Below are 23,337 nucleotides of genomic sequence, written 5' to 3'. Positions count from 1 at the left end.
TGCATTTTGTGTGAGGGAGGTTTGTTCAAAAAGTATGATGCAGAGTATTTATCTCAGATACCTGTGCACATTTAAGCAGTGGTTTAGTGTTTGTGTGAGTTGGGGGGGGAAGCAGCGAAAGAGAGGACAAGACAAAAGGGTGCAGGTCAGAGAGAGTTACTGAAACAAGTCACCATGACAACAGCCGGGCCATATAGTTTCTCCTGCAATCTGTTTTGGTACGAGTGTCGCGAAAGGTCATGTAGGAGTTGCAGAGTGTGTCCAACAGGCACTGCAAACTGCTGGATTTCCGGTACCGCATCTCGTAAGACATAGGCATGACTGGGAAATAGAAACCCCACCCCATACATTGTTGAGACAATCGACAACCGCCACCCAGTATCTGTGGATTATCGGACATTGTCACAACATGTGAAAAAAGGTACCTTCTTGACCACACCTCTTAGGACAGAGTGCCTGGTCTTTGTTTCTAATTTTTGCTAGTGTGGTGTACGCATAACCGCTGTGGAGAATCTTAAACCGCACTAGGTGGAATTTAGACCCGATAACCACCTCCCGAGAGGATGCCAATGCCTCAGGCACTCCTCATCCTAGGAAAGGCTCCCCCAAGTCATGCCCCCAACCTTCCCGCAAGCAGGTCAAAGGGCCAGGGCAGTTATTGAACTGTTTTTTGTATGTAAGGGAGAGCCCTTTCTAGGTAGATAGTCCTCTAATCTGTCTTCAAGTGTGGAGGACTCCGGGATCTCCTCGCCCTGGGGTAACACTTTTTGGAGAGCATGACAGATTTGTAAATAGAAGAGTGTCTCTGTGGGTGCTAATTAATATTCTCTCTGTACCTCATCTTAGGTTAATACCTTGCCCTGTTTCCACAAGTTCCCCCACACTGGACAGACCATTTGTCAAAGCCCCCTGTAAGGCTAGGGTACACAGTCATGCGGAATCCCACAAGTGGGTGGCCTGCGTAATTGTTCACCGCCAGCCCGACGCGTTTAAAGCTATGTGCCAAGGATAAGTATAACCACTGTAGGGCTAAGGAGGGGTTTAGTTCGTGGTCTCCTATAGAAGGCCCACAGATACCCTATGGGTTGCATGTTTATTCTTTAGGCTCCGGGAGGTGGGCCCAGTGGTTGATGGCAATGAGTTGTGACGGCCAATAGTACTTTTAGGGGTCGGGTAGAGCTATCTTTCCATCGTAGCATCCCCTTGTTAGTTTCCGGAGCGCTAAATGGGAGGGAGGGTGGCATCCAAAAGAACTGTGTGGAGTGTACTGTCTATTGTCTGAATATAGGACTGCAGGACCAGGTAGGGAGTGTATTGAAGTAAGTACAGAAAGCGAGGGAGGGCCATCATCTTAAATAAGGCTGCCTTCCTTAGTAGAGAAAGGAGCAAGGTCCTTCCGTGTTGTTCATCTCTTTGCAAGCGTGTAAGCGGCGGTTCAAGATTGTGTGAGTAAAAGGGTTTAGGATCGGGGGCGACGAAGACCCCCATATAACAGAAACCCTCCGTGGCCACGCGGGCAGCATAGTCTTCAGGTAGGCGCGGCGCAGGCCCATGGAGGACATAAATCAGTAACTTGTTCCAATTGATGGTATAGTCAGAGTACCTGCAAAAGTTTGTGAATATGTTCAGGGCCTCATCGAGGGTATAGGATGGATCAGCCAAGTAAAGCAGGACGTCATCTGTCTAAAGGGAGATTCTATCCTCCCAGTCCTTGGTTCACTGCAGCCCCCTGATCACAGAGTCGCTCTGAATACAGGCTGCAAGTGGCTCTAGGACTAAGGCAAAATTAGGGGCGATAACGGGCAACCCTGCCACGTGCCCAGACAGAGGTACAATACCGTGGACGTGCTTCCATTCACTGTTATTTGGGTGAGTAGAGGAGACCAATCCATGTGACAAATTGGGGGCCAAACCCTAGATTATTCAAGACTGCATACATAAAATGACCACACCACCGTATCAAATGCCATCCGTGCGTCAAGGGATAGCAGAAGAGCATCTTCATGGATAGTCGCTGCCTGACTCCGTGCAACCACCATAGTTAAAGCGCAGTGCTCATGCTTGGCATACCGCCGGACTGATCTGGAAGGATCGAGGAGCAAATTACCTTGACCAGAAGTGCTGGTGGGAGCTTCGCAAGGATATTAATTTTCATGTTGAAAAGCAAAATGGGCCTGTAAGAGGCGCACTCTTCCGGCGGTTTGCCCGCTTAATGGTTAACAACTATGGTGGCTAACCTTTGGTCTGAGGGCAGCTCTCCCCCCAGAGTCCTGGCCCTCCAGGTACATCCACAGGAGACAGGGGACAATTATGGTTGCTGCGAGTTTGTTGAATTCAATTGGTAGGCCATACGGACCCACTGCTTTCCAGGATGCGAAGTCTGTTATGGCTTGAGTCACCTCGTTTTCGCTTAGTTCCAACTCTAGGAGTTCCTTGTCTGCCTGTAGAGACCCAGCATTTGAATATCATAAAAGAGTTCACCGGATTCCTCCTCTGTGGCTGTATAAGCAAGGGAGTACAAGTGGGTATAGTAGTCTTCAAATACATCAGCCACACTCTGTCACTGGGGAGTGATCAGAGATGCCCCTGGCGAGGTGGTGAAGCTCACTGAAATGTGGAAGGTCTTAAGCTAAGGTAAGTAGATAATCAATACTCGGGAGGCTCCCATGGGCTCCCAAGTGTTTGTATGCATGTATGTATGTATGAATGTATGTATGATTAGGATTTATAAAGCGCCGGAATCACCCCCGGAGGGGTATCTCTGCGCTGTCTTTGCAGGAAAGTCAGACAACCAAGTGCGGATAGAAATTACACCCTGAATAGTGCAGTTTTGAGGAGTTTCCTAAAGTGTACAAGATTGGAGCATTTACGCAGGTCCACAGGTAGGGTGTTCCAAAATTTCGAGGCCAGATGGACAACAGTTTTGCCGTCAGTCCTAGGCTTCTTGAACCGGGGAACCACTAACAGCCTTTTCCCTTCCGACCTAAGATGGCGATTGGGACAATAGACTTTGTCCCAGTGTATTGTTGTTCTGTGGGATTAAAGGAATGCCACAAGTCAGCAAGGCTGATCGCTGACCAAGTTGGGAAGGGGGAGACGAGTCTGAAGTGACTGGGAAGGAGGCAAGAGATCCATGGCGTTGCACAGGACAGCATTAAAATCCCCCCCCGTCCCAAAAACAGGCCTCTCTCGGGGAGTCAAAAGAGAAGGGCACTAAGGTCAGAGAATGCTGCGTTGTGAAGTCTTGGGGGTACATAAAGGGAGATCATGTTAAGAGTGGTGCCCTTCCATTGTCCGGCTAGCGCTACGTAGCCATTGGTCAGGGCAAACTTTTTTTTACAATGAATGGGAGACATCTTCGCAGTAATATGCCCACCCCTCAGGAACCAGTCACGCATGCCGCATAAGCAACCATTTCATACCCCCGCCTATTCAGGGCACGATATGTGTCTTCCCTGTAAATGTGACTCCTGCAAGAAAACCACTTCTGGTGAGTGACACTTTAGACATTGCACTACCACTCCAATCTTAATTTTATCTTCCAGTCACTTGACGTTCCAGGAGAGGATCTTGAACCTGGGGGATAGTAAGGTGGCAGCCATAAACAATTTGTGGGAAGACAGAGTGAACAAAGTCCGGAGGGACTAGTCTCCTGAGTAATGTCGGGGTGTGCAATATGTGATAATGGTACCAGTAACTTAGTTTCAACCACTATTAGGGATTATGTATGTGGGCAGGCGCCAGTCCCAACTCTGAGGGCGAGCCACCGGAGCACCACTAGTACATTGGCGCGAGTTGATGTTCTGTCAGCGGGATAGTGTCACTATGAAACTGAAAACTCCAAAAAAAAAGAACAAACAAACCAACATAAACCCCAAACTGATCCCCCACCCTGCCTACCTGCACGAAGGACCTAAAAATGCCCACCACTCAACTGTGCAGAGTGTCTGTGGGCGTCAATCCATGTTACAATGTAATGTTCCACCAAAGTGTTGCCTCGTCCCCCATTAAAGAAAAGATAAAGTGTTACCACAGAAGCAGTCAAACAGAAAAATGTCAGTCGCGATTGCCACTGGACAGTGTCTCTTCAAGCAAGGCATCGCTGCCCCAGCCTTTGCAATAACAGGACAGGACAGTTTGTGGAGACCTGGAACAGGCTGGAGTCAATTTAGTTGCATGTCACTTGGCAGCAGCCCCCAAAGAGGAGCCTAGTAGAAGTTCTACTCATTGGCTGGCGATAACGTTGCCCGCTGAGTCTTGCGTCTTTTCTGGAGTGTCTGCTACAGGGCGTCGTCGTCCTTGGCGAGGTCGAGAACCCGCACCCCAGAATTGTTCGCCAGGCGTACAGTAAATCACGAGCCTCCTCTCGGGAGCTAAAGAACCAAGGTTTGCCTTCCGCCACCACACGCAGTTTTGCAGGGAATAGCATGGAATATTTTATGTCGCGCTCCCTCAACGGCCTCTTAACTTTGAGGGAGAAGCGACGCAGTCTCTTCACACGAAGGGTGAAATCTGGGAAAGCGGCGATGGTGGCATTATCACATCAACTGATAGAGCACTGTGAGCGGATTGCAAGATGGCATCTTGAGTGCAGTAATTAAAGATGCGCGCAACTATGGGACGTGGAAGTGCACCGGGTCTCGGAGCAGCATCCGGGACTCTGTGAGCACGCTCTACGGAGAAGTATTTTTAAAGAGTCCCAGCAGTTGTAACTGTTTGAGTATGAGGTCTTTTACAAATAACTCAACCGCTGGCCCCTCGGAACGCCAATGATGCGGATATTATTCCTCCTAGGGCCCCCCTCAAAATCTTCTAGCTTGGCCTCCAGGACCTTAGTAATGGAGCACAGCTCTTTAACTTGGGTCTCGAAGGCTTCATTGTCCGTTTAAAGGGTGGTGATTGAGCTTTCCGCCTCTCTCACTCGGGCCACCAGGTTTCAGAGATCATCATGACTTAAGGTAACTTTGTTGGAGACCAAGTCTATCTTGCCCTGCAGAACTACTCTGATTCCTTGTATAGCTACCATGATATCCTTGAGGGTGGGTGTTTCTTCGGTCAAAGTGTTCTGACTTAGTGGAGCTTAGTTGAGTTTGCTGCCCCTTCACCATTGGTGCCGCAGCATGGTCTTTTGGTTCAGTGCATTAATCCAATTTAGTCTGGTGGACTGTGTGGGCTCCCTTGCCGCCCGTCATAGTTGGTGGATTGTCTAGGTTCTTCTGTCAGGGTTCGGAGAAACCACTACGGGGGGCTGGCTTCAGGGGAATTGTTGCAGTACTTGCCGCCCTCTGCCAGGAAGTCAATGACTAGACTCCCCGCGGCCTAACAGTTTTCCATTCCACTCTCCCGACCCCCACAGCGGATTGAAGTGATCCGCCCTCACAGGTGGGTGAAGCATTGAAGCTCCCTTCATGGCACCCTGCGAGGGAAATAGAAATGCAACCGGCCGCCTGGTGTGGTCTACTGAGGTGATTGCCCAACACGAGGCGCCCCGCCAGTGGCGGCCAATGCTGCGAGAGGCTGCGCCAGGAAACAGGAACGCCCCCCCACCCCCAGGCAACCACTGGGTTGTAGAAGAGAGGCCCCTTTGTGTCAGGAGTCGCTTTAGGAGAACGTGGGGTGGATCAAATAGTGCTGCACTGTGGCCCCTTGCGGGTCCTATTGGGGATGCCCAGGAAGGCATATTCCCTCCCCCGCTGTACTAGTAGATGGCGTAAGTGGGTGAAGAGTGATTTGGAAGGCAGTCACTCACCAACCACCGTTGCGGCAGGCACCTTGGGCTAGTCCCCGTAGTTTGACCCAGACAGATGATCGACCAACTAGGGATGGGTATTCCTGGCAGTGAGTGGGCAAACTGGAGGTATCAGGGGTGCCCTAGGTAATAGGCCCTGGCTGGTCTTGAAACAGGCATTGTTCTCAAGGGCGATCCCCGGGCAAGCGCCTCATCTTCACCGGGGTGATCCACAGCAGTAGCAGGGCAAACGATACGACAGGTGTCCCGGACTCTCCCGGAGCCAGCCGGCAGTGGTGTCAATGCAGACGAGGGGAGCATGGGCCCTGCAATCACCGCAGCCGAATGTAGGGCAGATGCCCGCCGGACCGCTCAGAAGGCAGTGTTTTAAACTCCTTGAATGACCGTTGTGCTGGCTGTTCCACTGCTCCTGTCCGAGCTGGATTTTTTTTTTAACCCAAAAGCACTAACTACCAAACATGCTATACTGCATAAAAGCAAATTCTGTACAACATGACAGAAATTAATACAATTGAAAAAAGCACAATGACAAGACTGCTCGGCCATGTCATTTTGTTGGCACGTACATGAGGTAAATATGCATGCTCGTGCTAATAAAGACACAGCCCTGTGGCCACCTCACTATGCTTTTAAAAATAAATTACGTTAATGGGGTCTGGGTAGCAGGCTGGGGAGGCAGCAACGTGGAGTGGAGGTTGTGGTGGTGGGCCTGGAGAAGCAGATGAACAAAATTAACATGAGGGGATAGAGGGGATAGGACAAAAGAAAGCAGCCTAATGAGAGTAACATGGGGGATGGCACAGAAGTAAATGGATGAGAGAGGGAAACATAAGAGCAGTTGGTGGACAGAAGCACATGATTGAGAGAGTAACACGGAGTGTGGGGGAGGGAGAAGTACATAAGAGAGACAGTTCTCAAACACAAGCACTCTCTTGGAGTGCTTCAAGAAAAAGCAATAAAAGTAGCTCCCAAAAAGTGAAAAGTGGAAGGACTACAGTTCTTTGGCATACTCCAGGAGAGGGGCAAACAACAAGAGGATGCAAAGCCCACATGCGCTAATAAATGAGAAGCAAGCAAATGAGACTGATGAAGGCAAGTAATGGTAAACAATGGCACTTTAAGATAACAAAAATGTCTTGTAAGCAACAACACATGCGCAGTCTCAGGCGAGACCTAATGATCTTTCTGTTGAATAAAAAACAGCGGCTATCATAACCCTCTCAGCCCACAGAAAGTTGGTGATGGAGCCTCACCTTATCAGTCTTGTCCTCGGAGAAGGGATTCTGAGACGGGTCTTGGTCAATTCCACCACCAATGCTGAAACCAAGGATCAGGTTCTCCCCCTGACGCAGTTTGTGGATCTCAACCCGTTGCTGGAAGAAAGAAAATAAACTTCTTTACAGCTGCCACTTTTTCTCTAGTGAGAGTCCCGCTGGGGTTGGTGTCTGTTATGTTGAAGAAGGGGGCTGGACCCCAAGCAGACCATCAATTTACATATTTCAGAGACTTGCTGCGCAGTTTACACATATTGGTAGCAGAATCAATTAGTGTTCAGGGTGCTCCATCTCATGAAAACAAGTACATAACTAAACACTAGATCCACAAGTAACATCTTTATTATTTCTTAGGTACCCCCACTATAAATTTGTTTACATTTTTATTAACTGTTGTTTATCACAAAGTAGGTATAACTATTTTTGCATCCCTTTCTTTGGCTGTGTGTCAGATACAAATGACGTTGTTCTGCTGGGTTGTATGACATTACAACGCTGGCAGTTACCACGCATGCCTTTACCACATTTTTTACCACTTTTCTCTTGACGGGGAGGAAGATTGATTTATACTTCAAAGCGCTTGCATTAGCGCTTCAGTGCCTGCCCCAGCAATGGATGCATGCCAGCAAGCCGCTTCCTTATTAAATAATTACAGCTGGTGAGCCCCCGAGCATCACGCTGGCACTACGGAGAAAAGCAGGGATACAGGCAGAGGAGTGAGTTTGACGCTGGGAGCTGGGTGCTACACTTGTCGAGGACTTTTTTTACTGTGCTAAACCCTTGGAATTTTAGATATGGAGGCTGCTTGGAGCGGAGCACCATGGTGGTAACTTTGTCAAGTGGTGGGAACGTGAGACTGACATTTTAAAACACAGCACTTGACTTTTTAGCGTTGTTGCAATCGGTAAATGTCTTGCCCTCCATTCTAATAGATTATAACATTTTAATTTTTTGCACCTGACTAGCCACAAGCTTCCTATTAAAATTAATTCACACATTACGGATTGGGCTGCCACGAAATACTTATGTGATGTATAGGGTCATGCGAGAGGGACATAGTATTTTGTTTACCATAATGATATCACGTGAGGTGGACATATAAAAATAATGGTTAAAAATGGTGCTTGTGATTTGAAAAAGGCTGATTGAGCAGCCAAAACGCGTCCTCAGAGACTAGTGCGGTCTTAATAAATTCAGTGATTCCTCACGTTTGAGTGCAGGCCTTTACTCTTGACGGGTAGGAAGATCGATTTATACTTCAAAGTGCTAGCGGTAGTGCTTCAGAGCCTGCACCACCAGCGGTTAGGATGCACGCCAGCAAGCAAGTGTGTGCGCGAGTGATATATATATATATATATATATATATATCCGTATTCCTCATCTCATATACACTCCCATGGGATTCAGGATAAAGACGAAGCGGACCCAAAAAAATACACACAAATACACACCCACACAAACACACACACACAAACAATTCTTACCCACCCCTAATATACCTTTACCACCCTGTGCCCCTACTAAGCCCCCAAAAAATAGAATACCTTTACCACCCTTTATCCCTAACCACCCCTTAACCCTAAAAACAAAAGCTTACAACTCAATTCCCTTGCTTATCCTTTAACTGTAAAATCAACCTTACCACCCAATACCCCTACCCACCCCAAAACCCTAAAAAAAACTTACCCCTCAATATTTTTAACCACCCCAAAACCTTAAAAATACCCTTCCCACCCAGTACCCTTACCCACCCCTAAACATACCCTTCCCACCCTATACCCTACCCTAAAATTCCTAGATCCCGTCCCACCCTTAAACTTAAACCCTTAACTGTGTGTGTGTAGATATATCTCTACACACAGGGGCGTAGGAGACACTAAAATTCTGGGGGGGGGACAGGGACAACCTTGTGCACTTTCCAGTGACCCTATACAAATCACCGCCCGTTAAACAAATACAATCGCATACTTTCGAAGGGAAATATTGAGAAAAGCAGGCATGTAGTCAGTTTGCATGTATGCTTTGTTATTTACATTCATATAGTAATAAGACCAAATGTTTAAAAAAAACATATATATGAATCTTGCATCTTAATGCACTAAGCAAACAAAGGCCGCTGACTTAGGGTGGGGGCGTCGTGTTTGCAAGTGCATTAGGGGTTGAAAAGTACCTGCTGCTGCATTCCTGGTCTCCAGCAATTTTCAGGCAACAATAAAAATGTGAAGATAACTTTGGTGATTAATGTTCTTTTTTTGAGAGAGATCGAAGGCTTGTCTAGTAAAAGTTTTAATTCAATAGGTCAGTGAGTTACTGCTTTTGTCTGAGATATTTTTTGGTATTTGAAGTTTATAAGTTAAAATCCTAACATTGAACAGTGAGCTATTAACCGTCATCAAAGAGCTGCATAAAAACTTCACTGTATAGATTAGAACGTTATGATTTTTCCCTAGTCTTTCCCTATCCTAATGTTGGAAAATGGGTTCATTAGGATAGAAATCAATTCTGATTATTGAAGAGAACCCCCCAACCATGGTGTTATGTTTTACATTCTGAGTTTGTGTTTCTCTAGTGTTGCAAAGCCGCCCTGGGCACTCCCCAACTTTTTGCTGACTGGTACTGGTGGTACCTGACTGACCCTGGCCTCTGCCTAAACAGCCAGTGCTATTCTGAAAGAGGCACTTAAAAATACAGTGAAAACACCTACATACACTAGGGTGCACTATGGGTTAGGGTACCCCTATGATTGGCATGTCCTCTCCTATAAGGCCCTAGTATATAAAAGGTAGGGGGATTAGAACTACTTTTAAGTCCCTAGAATATAATAAGGCATGGCAGTTTAGAGGCCAGCAGTCCTTTCTGCGCTTGCATGTGTGCACTGCTGAAGCCTGAGGTCAGTTTAAAAGTAGCCCTGTGTTATAGGGCTGCTTTTAAAATGCAAATTGTGCCCAAACTCGACTTTTGGGTTTGGGGAACTTACAAACTGATCAACTACAATGTTGGGGCAAAATTAAGTGGAAAAATGTTTTCCACTTAACTATGGCTGTATCATATTTGCCACATAATACATCATCTGTTGCATAATCTAACGATTTCCTCTAAAACAATTTTGTAGCTCAAACGGATCCCAACTTACTAAAAGAAATGTGACTTGTGTTGCTGTGAAGTTTAGGGCCCTTTGCAAAGGTTAGTAAAGAAAACAATTCCTAAGAAAACAATTGGTCCCAGACACTCCTAATGACACTCAAATGAATACCTGTAGGAGAGTGTAGTATGCAATCAATTCATACAACCAAAAATGTATAATGTAAAGGCACATTCAACAGGGAAATCTCATAGATAAGAGGCCAACCAAAGTCAATTAAATTGCAAACATCAATTTATTTCCCGCTGAATCATATTCATAAAATGCAAACTTAGGGGCTGACTACGATGGCAGGCGGACTTCAGTACCACCGCCATCGAATCGGGGAATGGGACCGCTGGCCTTCAAGATGGAGGCCCCACGATAGGCATTACAATGGGACTGCCACTACGGTGTTCGCAGTGCCTATCTTTTACATTGCAGCAGGTGCTGCTGGCTGCATCATCCGCCGCAAAGTAAAAAAAAAAAGGAACATGTTAAATATATCGGTGCCTGCCACATGGTGCAGTGATATGTTGTGGGGCATCATAGATGCCCCCCAGGAACCATGTCTGAGGGCCAGGGGTAAAGGGGCCTGCTACGTGCCCCCAATGTCCCTTTCGCCAGCCTTTCCATGGCAGGTGAACCGCCATTGATAAGCTGGCGGGTAAGGGACATCGTAATCCCTGCTGCGGTGCATGGTAGGCACCACCAGCATTGTAGGAGCAACGAGCCCCTTCACCACACCGGCGGGCTCAAGAAGCCCGTCGGGTGCGTGGTGGTTGGTCTTTCCGACCGCCAGGTAACCACCTGCCACTGTAATATGGCAGGCTGTGATGCAGTCACCAATGGCGGTGGGACCGCCACCGACGGGGTGATGTGGCGGTCCCACTGCCATTATAATCACCCCCTAAGTTTGGTGTGCATGCAAATCCTACATTACCAACCCCTGGCAAGTTGCACTGCTAGTGCTGGAAAAAGGCCAATGGAGGTACCAATGGGTGAGGTGGACTGGCCTCAAGGGTCTTGTGACCTCAGTGACAGATTCACTGTCGATCTAGGATGTGCTTCTTCATATGCCTGCCCGTAAGACTGGAAGTGAACTGCAGTATGGATTGTGGTGGACAGGTCCACCTGCGGGTGCTAAGACACCTGGGCTTCTAGGGTCTATCGGGCCTTCTAAGGTGTAGCATCGGAATAAGCTCTGTCAGGAGTGTGGTATGGTAAACTGGTCATGAAGGTCTGAACATGGTTCTCCAGTTCCAAATTCAGCAGCTCTGGCCAGAGTGCCACATTCTCTCCCACACTGAACACCATACTGCCCCAGTGAGAGAAACTCGCACTGCCTTCAGCACAACTCAATTGTGCTGCGACTAAATTCAAATTATGCACTAGACAACAGTAAAATGCTGCCTGAAAAAAAATGAATAACACCCTGGAAAAAGCAAACACTCATAGGGAATGCAAGAATAAGCAAAGCATGTGAACTGTAATCAGAAAAAAACATGGTTACCTTAACGGTTTTAAACTCATTATTCAGAAATCAGTAAGTGATTTTGCCTGAAAAGTTCAAGACATGGCTACAGGACCAGGAAGGGGCCCCTTTCAATGTCCATTGCTTATATCCTTTCAAAATGTATGCAGTTTGGTTTAAAAAAGACCACATCCCCAAACACAGAGCCGCATTTTATAAGCTAAAATAATTAAAAAGTTGAAAACGATCATATTAAACGTTTCCACTCTACCCATCAACCAGGTATTGCAGTCCCTTTAGGAATGGCGCAGTTACCCACCCTGGGAAAACAATGTTGTTCAAAGAAAGAAGATAAAAAGAAAGTAGCGCTTTCACTGGCAAACTCTGTAAAGTGGCGCTAATGTGTGTGGGTGTAAATACCAGTCTGGCCTGTCTGCTGTCCACTATGTATTGCTTTATTTAGGTATTTAACTATTTTTTCTCTCCGTACCGAGGTTTTTCTTTTCAATAGAAAAAGGTCAGAAAATGAGGACATTTACAGCCAAAGTGTTCAGCCTTTTTTTGGATCAATTTCACAGGGGAACAAATAAAGAAAAGGAGAGGCAAGAGAGAGTACCTTAAGAGCTGCCTCTTGAAATCAGCACGTAAGCAGGAGCGAGACAGAGACAGAAAGAGATGGAGGATTAAAAAGAGGAGGGCAGCCGCCAGAGGCAGATCAGGAGTAGTGGACACGGTCCTTGCCATGAAGGAAAAGAGACAGCGTTTATTTTTTCTCCGTTCTCTGCCCTTCCCAGAACAGCTGAGCCTTCCTGCAGCATAACAAAAGGCAGAGGGCGGGTGGCCTCTGACTCCAGGCAGGTCAAGTGCAGGGCCATTAGGTAGCGCTTTCGCGTGCTAATGGCCCTGCGATAACAGAAGGGAGAGGGGAAATTCTTTTGTCCCCTCGTCCCCCCCACCCTTGTCCCCACTGTGGAAATTTAGATTGCAAACTGAACATTATCTGCGCCATCTTGTCTCTCCCCAGCGCGACACACAGGAAAGCGCACGGCAGCCATTTTAGGCACCCTGGTCTCTCCCTGCTCATTGCCGATCGCCAGCGCGTTCCCCTGGCGCTGCAAGCATCCCCCGCGCGCCGGCCACCCCCGCTCTCTCTTACACGGGCCATAAACCCTCTCCTTCTGCGCGACCCTGCCATAGAACCACATCCCACGCCTGACCGACATCCCATACATGGTCATGCATCTCTTTGATAACCCCCTTCCTCTGCGCCCCATTGTCCGAACCGATCCCAGGCCATCACCTAGCCCTGCGGATGCAGTTTATTACCCCTACTGTAAGGGAAACACCCCACATCAAAGGGATTACAGTAGATCAAAGCCCCTACCCCCTGAGACCCGGCCGGTCGCACCCACCCCCGGGAATTGGCGGAATGTCCAGCTGTGTGATAGCCATCTCCTACTGTGGATGGGGTGGGGACTTCCACTGTAGATGTGTGGGAACGAGCTCGAAGTGGGGATTCCGAGGATGTTCTTTCATGTTCCAAGCGATCTCAAGAATGTGCCATGTATGATAAACCTGCAATAAAGTCATAAACGTGTGTATAAGAGACCAGGTCTCAGAGATGCAGTTAGAGCACCTCGTGACGATACCTTGCTGTCTGATCTGATGTGTTCTGCTCCGACGGAATAAAAACTTTGTTTCCTGCCTTCCAGTCTCCGGCGCCTGCCTCTTTCATTGGTAAATTATCGAATGGTATGAGAGGCGATTACCGCCGGGCAATACTTGAAGGGTTATCGACTGAAACTGCCGCTACCATTTAACAATTGGCGTCCCAAGCGTGGGGCCCATCAGAGACACGTGGATCCAGTGGGAGAGGTCCTGACGACAGAGTGAACGACTGCAACGATCGGGAGAGCTCCTGCCCAATAGACCCTCGTCTGGCAGCCGATCATCCGAACTTCACTGGTTCCGAGCAGACCTCTCTCGAGTGATCTACGGTCCTGACTGGGAACCATCAGGAGTGCCGCGGCAAATACGGAGAGTAGAGGACGATCGGGCGCTGGAGGCGGAAGACGCGAAACTGTCCACGCGGTCCGGGTAAGGTCGTGATACACGACAAATTGCGAAATAATTGATTGTTTGAAGTTTTGAAATACTAGTATTGCTCATTGATTGTTCTCTTTGAGATATTCGCTGTCTACAAACGGGGAGGAGTAGAAATACTCTCTCTCTCTCCCTTTGCAGATAGTGAAGGGTAGGTAACGCAGACTTTTGTCCCCGTTGTAACCCGTCGTGCCTATCTTTATCTCCCCACTGATTGATTGTCCGAACATTGATTGTTTTGAAGAATAGTGCTCTTTGAGATATTCTCTGTTTGCAAATAACGTAGAATAGAAATATTCTGTCTAGTCTTTGCAAATAGTGAAGGGTAGGTAACGCAGACCTTTGTCCCCGTTGTAACCCGTCGTGCCTATCTTTATCTCCCCATTGATTGATTGATTGATTGTCCGAACACTAGTTCGATATTGGTTCTTTGGAGGTATTCTCTGCTTACAAATAACGAGGAATAGAGATTCTGTCTAGTCTTTGCAAGCAGTGAAAAGATAGGTAGTGCTGACTTTTGTCCCCGTTGAAACCCGTCATGCCTATCTTCTCCCCACTGATTGGTAGTTGGTTCTGCCCGGACCGCTTATTAGAGGTGGACCATCCGGCTCCACTGGAAGGCACCCCTAATAAGGACATGTTCACTAAATATGGACTAGTCGCCGTAGCTTATAGCAAGCTATGGCATAAATATACAAGGAAGGACCCCGAGAGTCAGTAGCCACTGATGGGATCCTTCGACGACCACAAGATGGAAATGCTAGAAATAGCTCTGCGTAGTAATAAAACGACGCCTACTATGCTCGACAGTATCGGCATGTGGCGCAAAGAAGCAACGCAACGGAAAAAGAGGTTAGTAAAAGCAGAAAAGGAATTACGAAAGGCAGCTCACCTTGCCGCTAGAAAGTTAGAAGAAGAAATAAAGGAGAGAAGGGAAACTAAACTAAGACAGGAGCCCGAAACATCAGGCCAGTACGCTGTTAGGACCCCCTCTATGCTCTACCCTGAGTTGTCCTCTAAGCAACGAACGAATGACGAATTACTATTAGGTCCCCCGATCATTTACATGCCCCCTCCCAATCGATAGTGCAACACCCACAACCCCTAAACACGAGCGAAAGCAGTACAGGGGCCTCGGTCCTCACGGCCTCCTCGCCGGACGAGCCTCTTGTACTGAACACAACGTCGGCAGTAACGTTGGATGACCCTGAGATGAGAAAGAAAGATTCCACCAGAATGAATCGACTAACAAAGGATGAACGAGCAGGAATCGACAAGATAGTAAAGACACTGGTGGAGCGTAAGGAAAGTGAGGAGTATATAACAGACGTATATAACTCGTATGCAGACAGCCGCAGACGACACTTTGTCGTACGACTTTGTTATCACGCTCTGAATACATATGAGGATAGGTACCGCGAAAAAGGTCCCGAAGGCTTAGCGGCCCTATATAGGAAGGTAGACATTGGGGAAGAAGGAGAGGGCGATGTGATGAACCTCTTCACTCGTACACTCGAGGTCTATCGACACCTTAAAGAACACGGACAGACAACCAAAGCAGAAACCCCCATAGCGACTAAGCCCCAGGAAGGAAGGACTGATACCATGATGCCCATCAAAGAGGCCGCCCCCTACTGGGTCCCCCCACGAGGTCAGGGAACACATGACGACATCAACCACCAAGATGTGAAGGGGAGGGTTGTATATAATTGGGTCTACCAGCCATGGGACCGACAAGATATTTTGACCTTTAGAAAAACTCTACCCGACTTAAGAAAGAACCCGACTGCCTTCTACACCGAACTGGGTACAGCCTTAGGTTCAACAATAATGACTTTAGCAGATATCGACTTGTTCTTCGGGCTATGTCTGCCGGCTGATGTGTGGAAACAAATCCGGAAAGTTGACCATGCTGAGCCGTTTGGATATACCTGGGTACAACTCGATACCATAGATAAACAGCGAGAACCGGGACAGAAACCCCCGAAAGCCATATTGGAGCTCCCAGACAAGATTGTGCAGAAGTTGAAGACTAATCCCAGAAAGAAAAGTAGACTGGTCGATAGTGACGGCTTGTCGCCAGAAACCCCAGGAGGATGTGTCTGAATACTTCTCCCGATTCGAGACTGTGTTTTCCGATTATAGTGGCCAGGACATGACCACTGCAACCGGACATCACCTCTTTGTCCAGAATTATGTGAAAGGTCTGTCACAAGAAGTCTCCCAGAAGCTACAGACCAGCGAGAGTAGTTGGGCAGCCTCCAAACCCGCAGCAATCCTCTAGATGGCCCAATACTACGAAAACCAAAAGAATGAGAACGATAGGGCGTCAGAGAGGAAGAAAAAGGAACTGAAGGAGAGGGTAATGATAGCTCAGTTTCAAGGGGTGACTATAGGAAGGGAACCACCGAAAGGGAATTACCAACCAACTGCCCCTAGAAAGCTACCCCCTAGAGACCATGCACCTGCACCCTACAACGGACGGAGAGACTTAGATGGGAACCAATGTGCGTTCTGTAGAGGGTTCGGACACTGGAAATCCCAGTGCCCGGTCCTTCTGGAAATGAACAAAAATAGGGACCCTAGAGACACAGCATATTACCCCAGAAATAGAGGACAGGGACGAGGGTACACGAACGACGCCATCAACGACAGGCCAGGCAGACCAAACACCTTTGATCACCCCCGGCAAAACCAGTGTCAGCAGTCAGACTACGAAAGCACCCATGACTTCGCATAGGACCGCCAGGGGCAAGGGAGGGATCCAGTCGAACTCCGTGTTGACCAGCAAGGTCCTTACGTCACCGCTAAGGTCTTGGGCACAAAATCCCCATTCCTGGTAGATACTGGGGCGACACGTAGTGCATTATCTAAACGACTGATTCCTAGGGCACCCTTGTCTGGCTCACACGTAACCTCAATAGGCTTCGATGGAACGCCCTCCACTAACCCCTTATCAGCACCAATCTCCTTTGACGTAGAAGATAACGCCACTGACACGACCTTTCTGCTCTCCTCCAACACCCCCGATGCTATTATGGGACTTGATTTGCTAAAACATTTTCGAGCTACCATCAGATGCTCCCCAGACGGAGTTCGAGTCATCCTGCACCATAACCCAGATCTGTTCAAACCCTGTCACACACGACGTATGCGCTCTATAACCGATGCTGACCTATCCCTACTCGACACATTACCTTCACATCTATGGGCTAAAACTGACTCAGATGTAGGGCGCATGGTGATCGACCCAGTACACATAACCGTCCGACTGGACGCAGTGCTCCCAAAGCTTCCACAGTATCGGATATCGCCCGAAGGCGAGAAGGCATTGGTGGAAATCATCGAGTCCCTAGTCGATGCAGGAGTGGTAGAAGAAGTAGTCAGTAATGTTTGCAACAGCCCTATCCTACCCATTGTAAAGAAGCAAGGCGAGGGAGATGAGAAAGCATACCGCTTTATTGTTGACTTACGAGAAGTTAACAAAGTAGTCATACCTCAGTACCCCGTGGTCTCAGACATCACCACCATCCTCACCCTGATTCCATCCACTGCCACCACCTTTACCGTTATTGATCTCAAGAACGCATTCTTTTCCATCCCCATCCACCCAGACAGACGCTACCTGTTCGGCTTCACTTTAAAAACCCGTTCGTACAGATTCTGTAGGGCACCCCAAGGCTACACTGAGAGTCCCAGCATTTATAGCCAAGCCTTCAAGAGGCAACTAGATGCAGTCCAACTACCCGATGGAGTGGTGTTAATACAGTACGTCGATGACATTCTTTTGGCGGCCGACACCACTCCACTTGCCGTCACAGCCACCATTCACCTCCTCCACTTCCTCGCGGAGAACGGTCACAAGGTCTCCAGGAAGAAATTGCAATTCTGCCAACCCCAAGTAACATATCTAGGCCACCTACTATCCAAAGACGGGAGAAAACTTACCCCTGACCGAATTCAGACCATCCTAGAAACCCCTGTTCCCAAAACTCAGAAGCAAGTGCGGTCCCTAGTAGGCCTCACCTCCTTTTGTCGACAATGGTTGCCAAACTTCAGTCTCATCGTAAAACCTCTGCTCTCCCTGCTGGCTAAAGATGTCCCCTTCCCCCTCCCCTGGACACCCGAATGCCAATCCTCCTTCAAAGAATTACGAGACGCCCTCTGCTCGGCCCCAGTCCTAGGAACCCCAGACTACACTAAACCTTTCTCCCTCTACACCCACGAAAGGGAGGGATGTGCGCTGTCTGTCCTAACCCAGTCCATAGGCCCTAAACAACGCCCTTGTGCCTACTTCTCTGCCACTCTTGACCCCGTAGCCAGAGCTTTGCCCGCCTGCCTTCGAGCAGTAGCCGCCGCTGCTGTCTCCATCCGACAAAGTGAGGGGATCGTGCTCTCGAACCCCCTCACAGTATTGGTACCCCATGCAGTTGACACCCTCCTGAACCAAACCAAGACTCAACACCTGACTAGCGCACGACTGACTGGTTACGAACTGACTCTGCTTGCACCTCATATCACATTGAAACGATGCACCACTCTGAATCCAGCTACTCTACTACCTCTCCCTGACACTGACCCCAATGCGTCCCCTATACATGACTGCGTGACCCTCACCGACGAACAGACCAAGAGTAGGATTGACCTCCGGGATACTGCCTTCCCGGACCCTGACGGAGAACTGTGGGTGGATGGCTCATGCATCAAGCTCCCCGATGGCACCACCTCAGCTGCCTACGCAGTCACCACAGCCCGAACAGTTGTTGAGACAGCCCGCATCACACAGCGATCCGCACAGGCGGCGGAACTAATTGCTCTCACACGAGCATGCATCCTGGCAGCAGGGACAACCGCAAACATTTACACAGACAGTCAGTACGCCTTCGGGGTAGTTCACCACTTTGGGCTCTTATGGAAAGAGAGGGGATTCTTGACTTCCCACGGCACACCCATCCTGCATGGAGATCTAGTCTCTGCCCTGACCGAAGCAGTCCTCCTCCCCACACGGCTGGCCGTGATCAAATGCCAGGCGCACAAGAAGGTGACAGACATTATAGGACAGGGAAATGCACTAGCTGACATTACTGCCCGAACCACAGCCGAGAATAGGTCCACGACCCATATGTACGTGACCAGGTCACAAACTGAGAAATGGAAGGATGCTAGGGAAACGATTAGGGATATCCAACTAGCCAGCACACCACACAAATTAACTGAATGGGCCCGGGTGGGATTGAAGGACGATGACGGTTGCTGGCGAACTAAAGACTCGAACAAATGGTTGCTACCCGACTCATACTTGATCCCCATGCTGACCATGGCACACTCCCCCGCACACATAGGGTCTGCCCCCATGATCGAACTCATCTCCAAAGTCTGGCACAACGACAAAATCCCAGACTCAGCCAAACGTCTGGTCCAACAATGCCTGGTATGCCTCCAACACAACCCTGGGAAAGGAACTGCTGTACCCCGGGGAGGGTTTGGGGTTCCCAATCACCCCTTTGAAGTCCTACAAATGGACTATGTCCAATTAGAAAGGTGCCAAGGTTTGAAGTACGTACTTGTCGTTGTGTGTGCCTTCAGCAAGTGGGTGGAAGCCTACCCAACCCACGACAACACCGCTAGGACAACTGCAAAAGTACTACTGAAAGAATTCTTCCCCCGATACGGCCTTTGTCGAATTTTGTGGAGCGATAATGGCCCCCACTTTGTAGCCGAGGTTATCCAACTCATCCTAAAGGGGCTGGGTGTGAAACAGAAATTCCACGCGGTCTTCCATCCCCAATCTGCAGGCCTGGTTGAGCGACATAATGCCACATTGAAGCTTAAGATAGCAAAAATAGTTGCCACCACAGGACTGAAATGGCCAGACGCCCTCCCGCTAGCATTGCTATCAATGCGTTCCACCCCCACTAAACACCACTTGACACCCTACGAGGTCGTTTTCGGACGGCCCATGAACCTTTGGACTGCACCAAAGCCAACATCCATCCACTACGTCCCGGACGTCCTCATGTCTGACTATTTGTATAACCTAACTAAAACGTTGTCTGTTATCCATCAGCAGGTGCTGCACGCCATTCCCGATGTTTCCAGGGGCCCCGGACACGACATCCAACCCGGTGACTTCGTCTTAGTGCGTAACTTCCAGCGCACCAAGAGTCTGGAGCCCCGGTGGACGGGCCCCCTACAAGTCCTGATCACCACCCGAACAGCTCTTCGAGTGGAGGGGAAACGTAATTGGCTGCATGCACACCACTGCAAGAAGGTATCACCGACCCTGACGACTACGGACAACATCACCGCCCAAGAAGAACTTCTGGACAAAGACCGACCATCCCTGAACCGCCGCCCAGATACGGAGACACTTGAGCTAGTGAAATATCCCGATCCCACCGTGCCATCCAAGGAAGGGTATAACTTGCGACGAAAGGAGAGAACTTCGGCTAAGCAGACCACAAACTAAGTGGAAATCTCAGAGCGGTAGCCTAGCCACCTCAAAGGCCACCAGGAGAGAAACTAAACAAAGTCTGTGGTTCTGCCCGCTACCGAGTTCCTTGAAGGTGATGGAAGCGCCCGACATGAAGATGATGGAAGCAACCGGACGTCCGAAGATCCACTACAAAAACCCAAAGACTGACAGAATGCACAGCTCAAAGACTATTACACTTTTCATTACCCTTCTCTTTTGCCTTCTCCTCATGGTCACTTTCTGGATCATGGAGGAGAGCACACCCGCTCATAAGACATTGCTGACCACCGTTCAACCTACCACCATGAAAGAACACCATCTGATCTCACTTTCACCCCAACTCCGAGAAAGCGTAAGGAGTTCTGGAATAACTCTTTTGTGCAGTTGCTCCACCAACACAATCTTGCCGCCAACGCCACTAATTGCTGGATCTGTGGATTGCTACCACATGCCACTGGACACTCTATCCCTTTCATCCCTTCACCTTTTTCTGTCCATGGTTCCTGCCTCGCATGGCTAATCCTCCTGCAGGAAAGCTACAGGGACAATACCACTTCCGGCAGAACCATGTCACACTTCTACCATGGGTTCTGGCTGAACAAAACCGGAAGAACTTCTGCCCTCTTCTGCACTCTGAGATCGAACACTTCCTTTCACATGGACATCCCTGCCAAAGAACGAGTTGAAATGCAAGTGTTCAACAACCCAGCCAGACCCACCTTCTCTTACCTCCGGAAACGGACGGCCGCCACCCTAACAGTGGCCCTGTCCGTCATCAACATCACTGGATTTGTGTGCCTCGAAGGTCTGGGGGCGCAGCTGGTGGGCCACAGCTCCTGCCTCATCACCCGAACATTGGACTCAGCTGATCCACCCTCCTTTGTTGCCTCCCCGAATATGTACTTCATCTGTGGTACTAAGGCCTACACCTGGCTTCCGAAAGGTTGGGGAGGCACCTGCTACATCGCCTTTGTCCTTCCTCCGACATATGTGGCTCCAGCAAACCATCACCGACAGAAACGTGCCAAAGACATTGTGCAAGCCGACTCCACCGGAGCGCAGTTCATGGACGCAGTAAAGGGTCTTGTTCCACTCTGGGGTCCAATGGCAAACAGCCGTGCCATCCGCCACTTAACCCAGGCAGTCGAAACGGCGATGAACATTACGCTGGCATCCTCGCCAACAACACTGCCGAGCTTCAGGCCGTCCGCCTGGTGGCTCTTCAGAACCGCCTCGTTCTAGACGTGGTTCTGGCTGATCGTGGAGGAGCATGCCGCATCATTGGGTCCAGCTGTTGTACCTACGTACCGGATAACTCACCCTCAGTCTACAAAGCAATTGAACACCTCCACAGACTTTCCGCAGAGGTTCATCAGGAACAAGAGGGATGGTCCCTTGGAAGCTGGTTTTGGGACACTATTAAAAGTTGGGGATGGAGGCTGTTCTCATTTATCCTAATACCAATTGTGATACTATGTGGATGCTGCTTGGGGATTCAGTGTCTGCCACCTTTATGCTTGCTTTTTATGAACTGCATCTGCCCTAAGACTTTGAACTTTGAAGCGGAACGAATGAAAGCTCTGTATGAGATGGAAGTTCGTAGTATTATGGGGATAGAGCCAAACTAGACAAGCTGGCGAGACATGTTAAAAGGGAGGACTGTGGAAATTTAGCTTGCAAACTGAACATTATCTGCGCCATCTTGTCTCTCCCCAGCGCGACACACAGGAAAGCGCACGGCAGCCATTTTAGGCACCCTGGTCTCTCCCTGCTCATTGCCGATCGCCAGCGCGTTCCCCTGGCGCTGCAAGCATCCCCCGCGCGCCGGCCACCCCCGCTCTCTCTTACACGGGCCATAAACCCTCTCCTTCTGCGCGACCCTGCCATAGAACCACATCCCACGCCTGACCGACATCCCATACATGGTCATGCATCTCTTTGATAACCCCCTTCCTCTGCGCCCCATTGTCCGAACCGATCCCAGGCCATCACCTAGCCCTGCGGATGCAGTTTATTACCCCTACTGTAAGGGAAACACCCCACATCAAAGGGATTACAGTAGATCAAAGCCCCTACCCCCTGAGACCCGGCCGGTCGCACCCACCCCCGGGAATTGGCGGAATGTCCAGCTGTGTGATAGCCATCTCCTACTGTGGATGGGGTGGGGACTTCCACTGTAGATGTGTGGGAACGAGCTCGAAGTGGGGATTCCGAGGATGTTCTTTCATGTTCCAAGCGATCTCAAGAATGTGCCATGTATGATAAACCTGCAATAAAGTCATAAACGTGTGTATAAGAGACCAGGTCTCAGAGATGCAGTTAGAGCACCTCGTGACGATACCTTGCTGTCTGATCTGATGTGTTCTGCTCCGACGGAATAAAAACTTTGTTTCCTGCCTTCCAGTCTCCGGCGCCTGCCTCTTTCATTGGTAAATTATCGAATGGTATGAGAGGCGATTACCGCCGGGCAATACTTGAAGGGTTATCGACTGAAACTGCCACTACCATTTAACACCCGTGTCCCCCCCACTCCAAAATATGGGGGGGGTATACCCCTGCGTCCCCCACACTTCCTACGCCCATGTCTACACACACACATGCTGCGCCGAGGGGGGAATCCTAATGTCTCAATGATGCATTGTAGCACTAGCAGCATCTAACTCAGCCAATCCCCCAAGCCCATTGCCGTGAGTAGGACGCACACCACGGCATGCAGCCAGCCACTCCAGTTTAGCTTAATCAGTATAGCAGCCCTACCAGTGTTACAGTTGAGGCGCTATCTATGCCTATTATGCAGGACAATGCATTTCAGCGCGGTGATGCGTTACTCTAAAGCCTGATGCGTGGTACTTGGCAGGGCTGACACACACACGAACATTTATACCTACCATAAATCTTAAATAGATTTACCATGCACGGTAAAGGCACTGCGTTTTAATTCCCGCGTTGTAAAGGCCGTTTAACTTCTGCGGGACTAGCCTGTTACGTTTTGAAGCATTTTTGGAGACTAACTGTAGGAGGCTAATCGCTTAGCCCACAATATTCTCAACCACTACTGTCTCAAACCCCAGATATTGTATTGTTTAAACAGGAGCCGCGGAACCCAACAATGAAACAAAAAAACATGTCCCGTGCAAACAG

The 23,337-nt window shown here is 49.1% G+C and overlaps 1 protein-coding gene across 1 annotated transcript in view; it reads right to left on the bottom strand.

Annotated features, from left to right (window-relative positions):
* TAX1BP3 (Tax1 binding protein 3) overlaps positions 1 to 23,337 on the bottom strand; it is a 210,553-nt gene that overhangs the window by 83,946 nt on the left and 103,270 nt on the right. Inside the window, exon 2 of the mRNA XM_085649319.1 lies at positions 7,003 to 7,122. Coding sequence (XP_085505445.1) covers positions 7,003 to 7,122 — 120 coding nt within the window. The remainder of the gene's footprint in view (positions 1 to 7,002; positions 7,123 to 23,337) is intronic.

Source organism: Triturus cristatus, chromosome 3_2, assembly GCF_964204655.1.
Source record: "Triturus cristatus chromosome 3_2, aTriCri1.1, whole genome shotgun sequence".
Taxonomy (NCBI): domain Eukaryota; kingdom Metazoa; phylum Chordata; class Amphibia; order Caudata; family Salamandridae; genus Triturus; species Triturus cristatus.
Note: the sequence above shows the minus strand (reverse complement) of the source record. Positions and strands in the feature narration are given on the sequence as shown.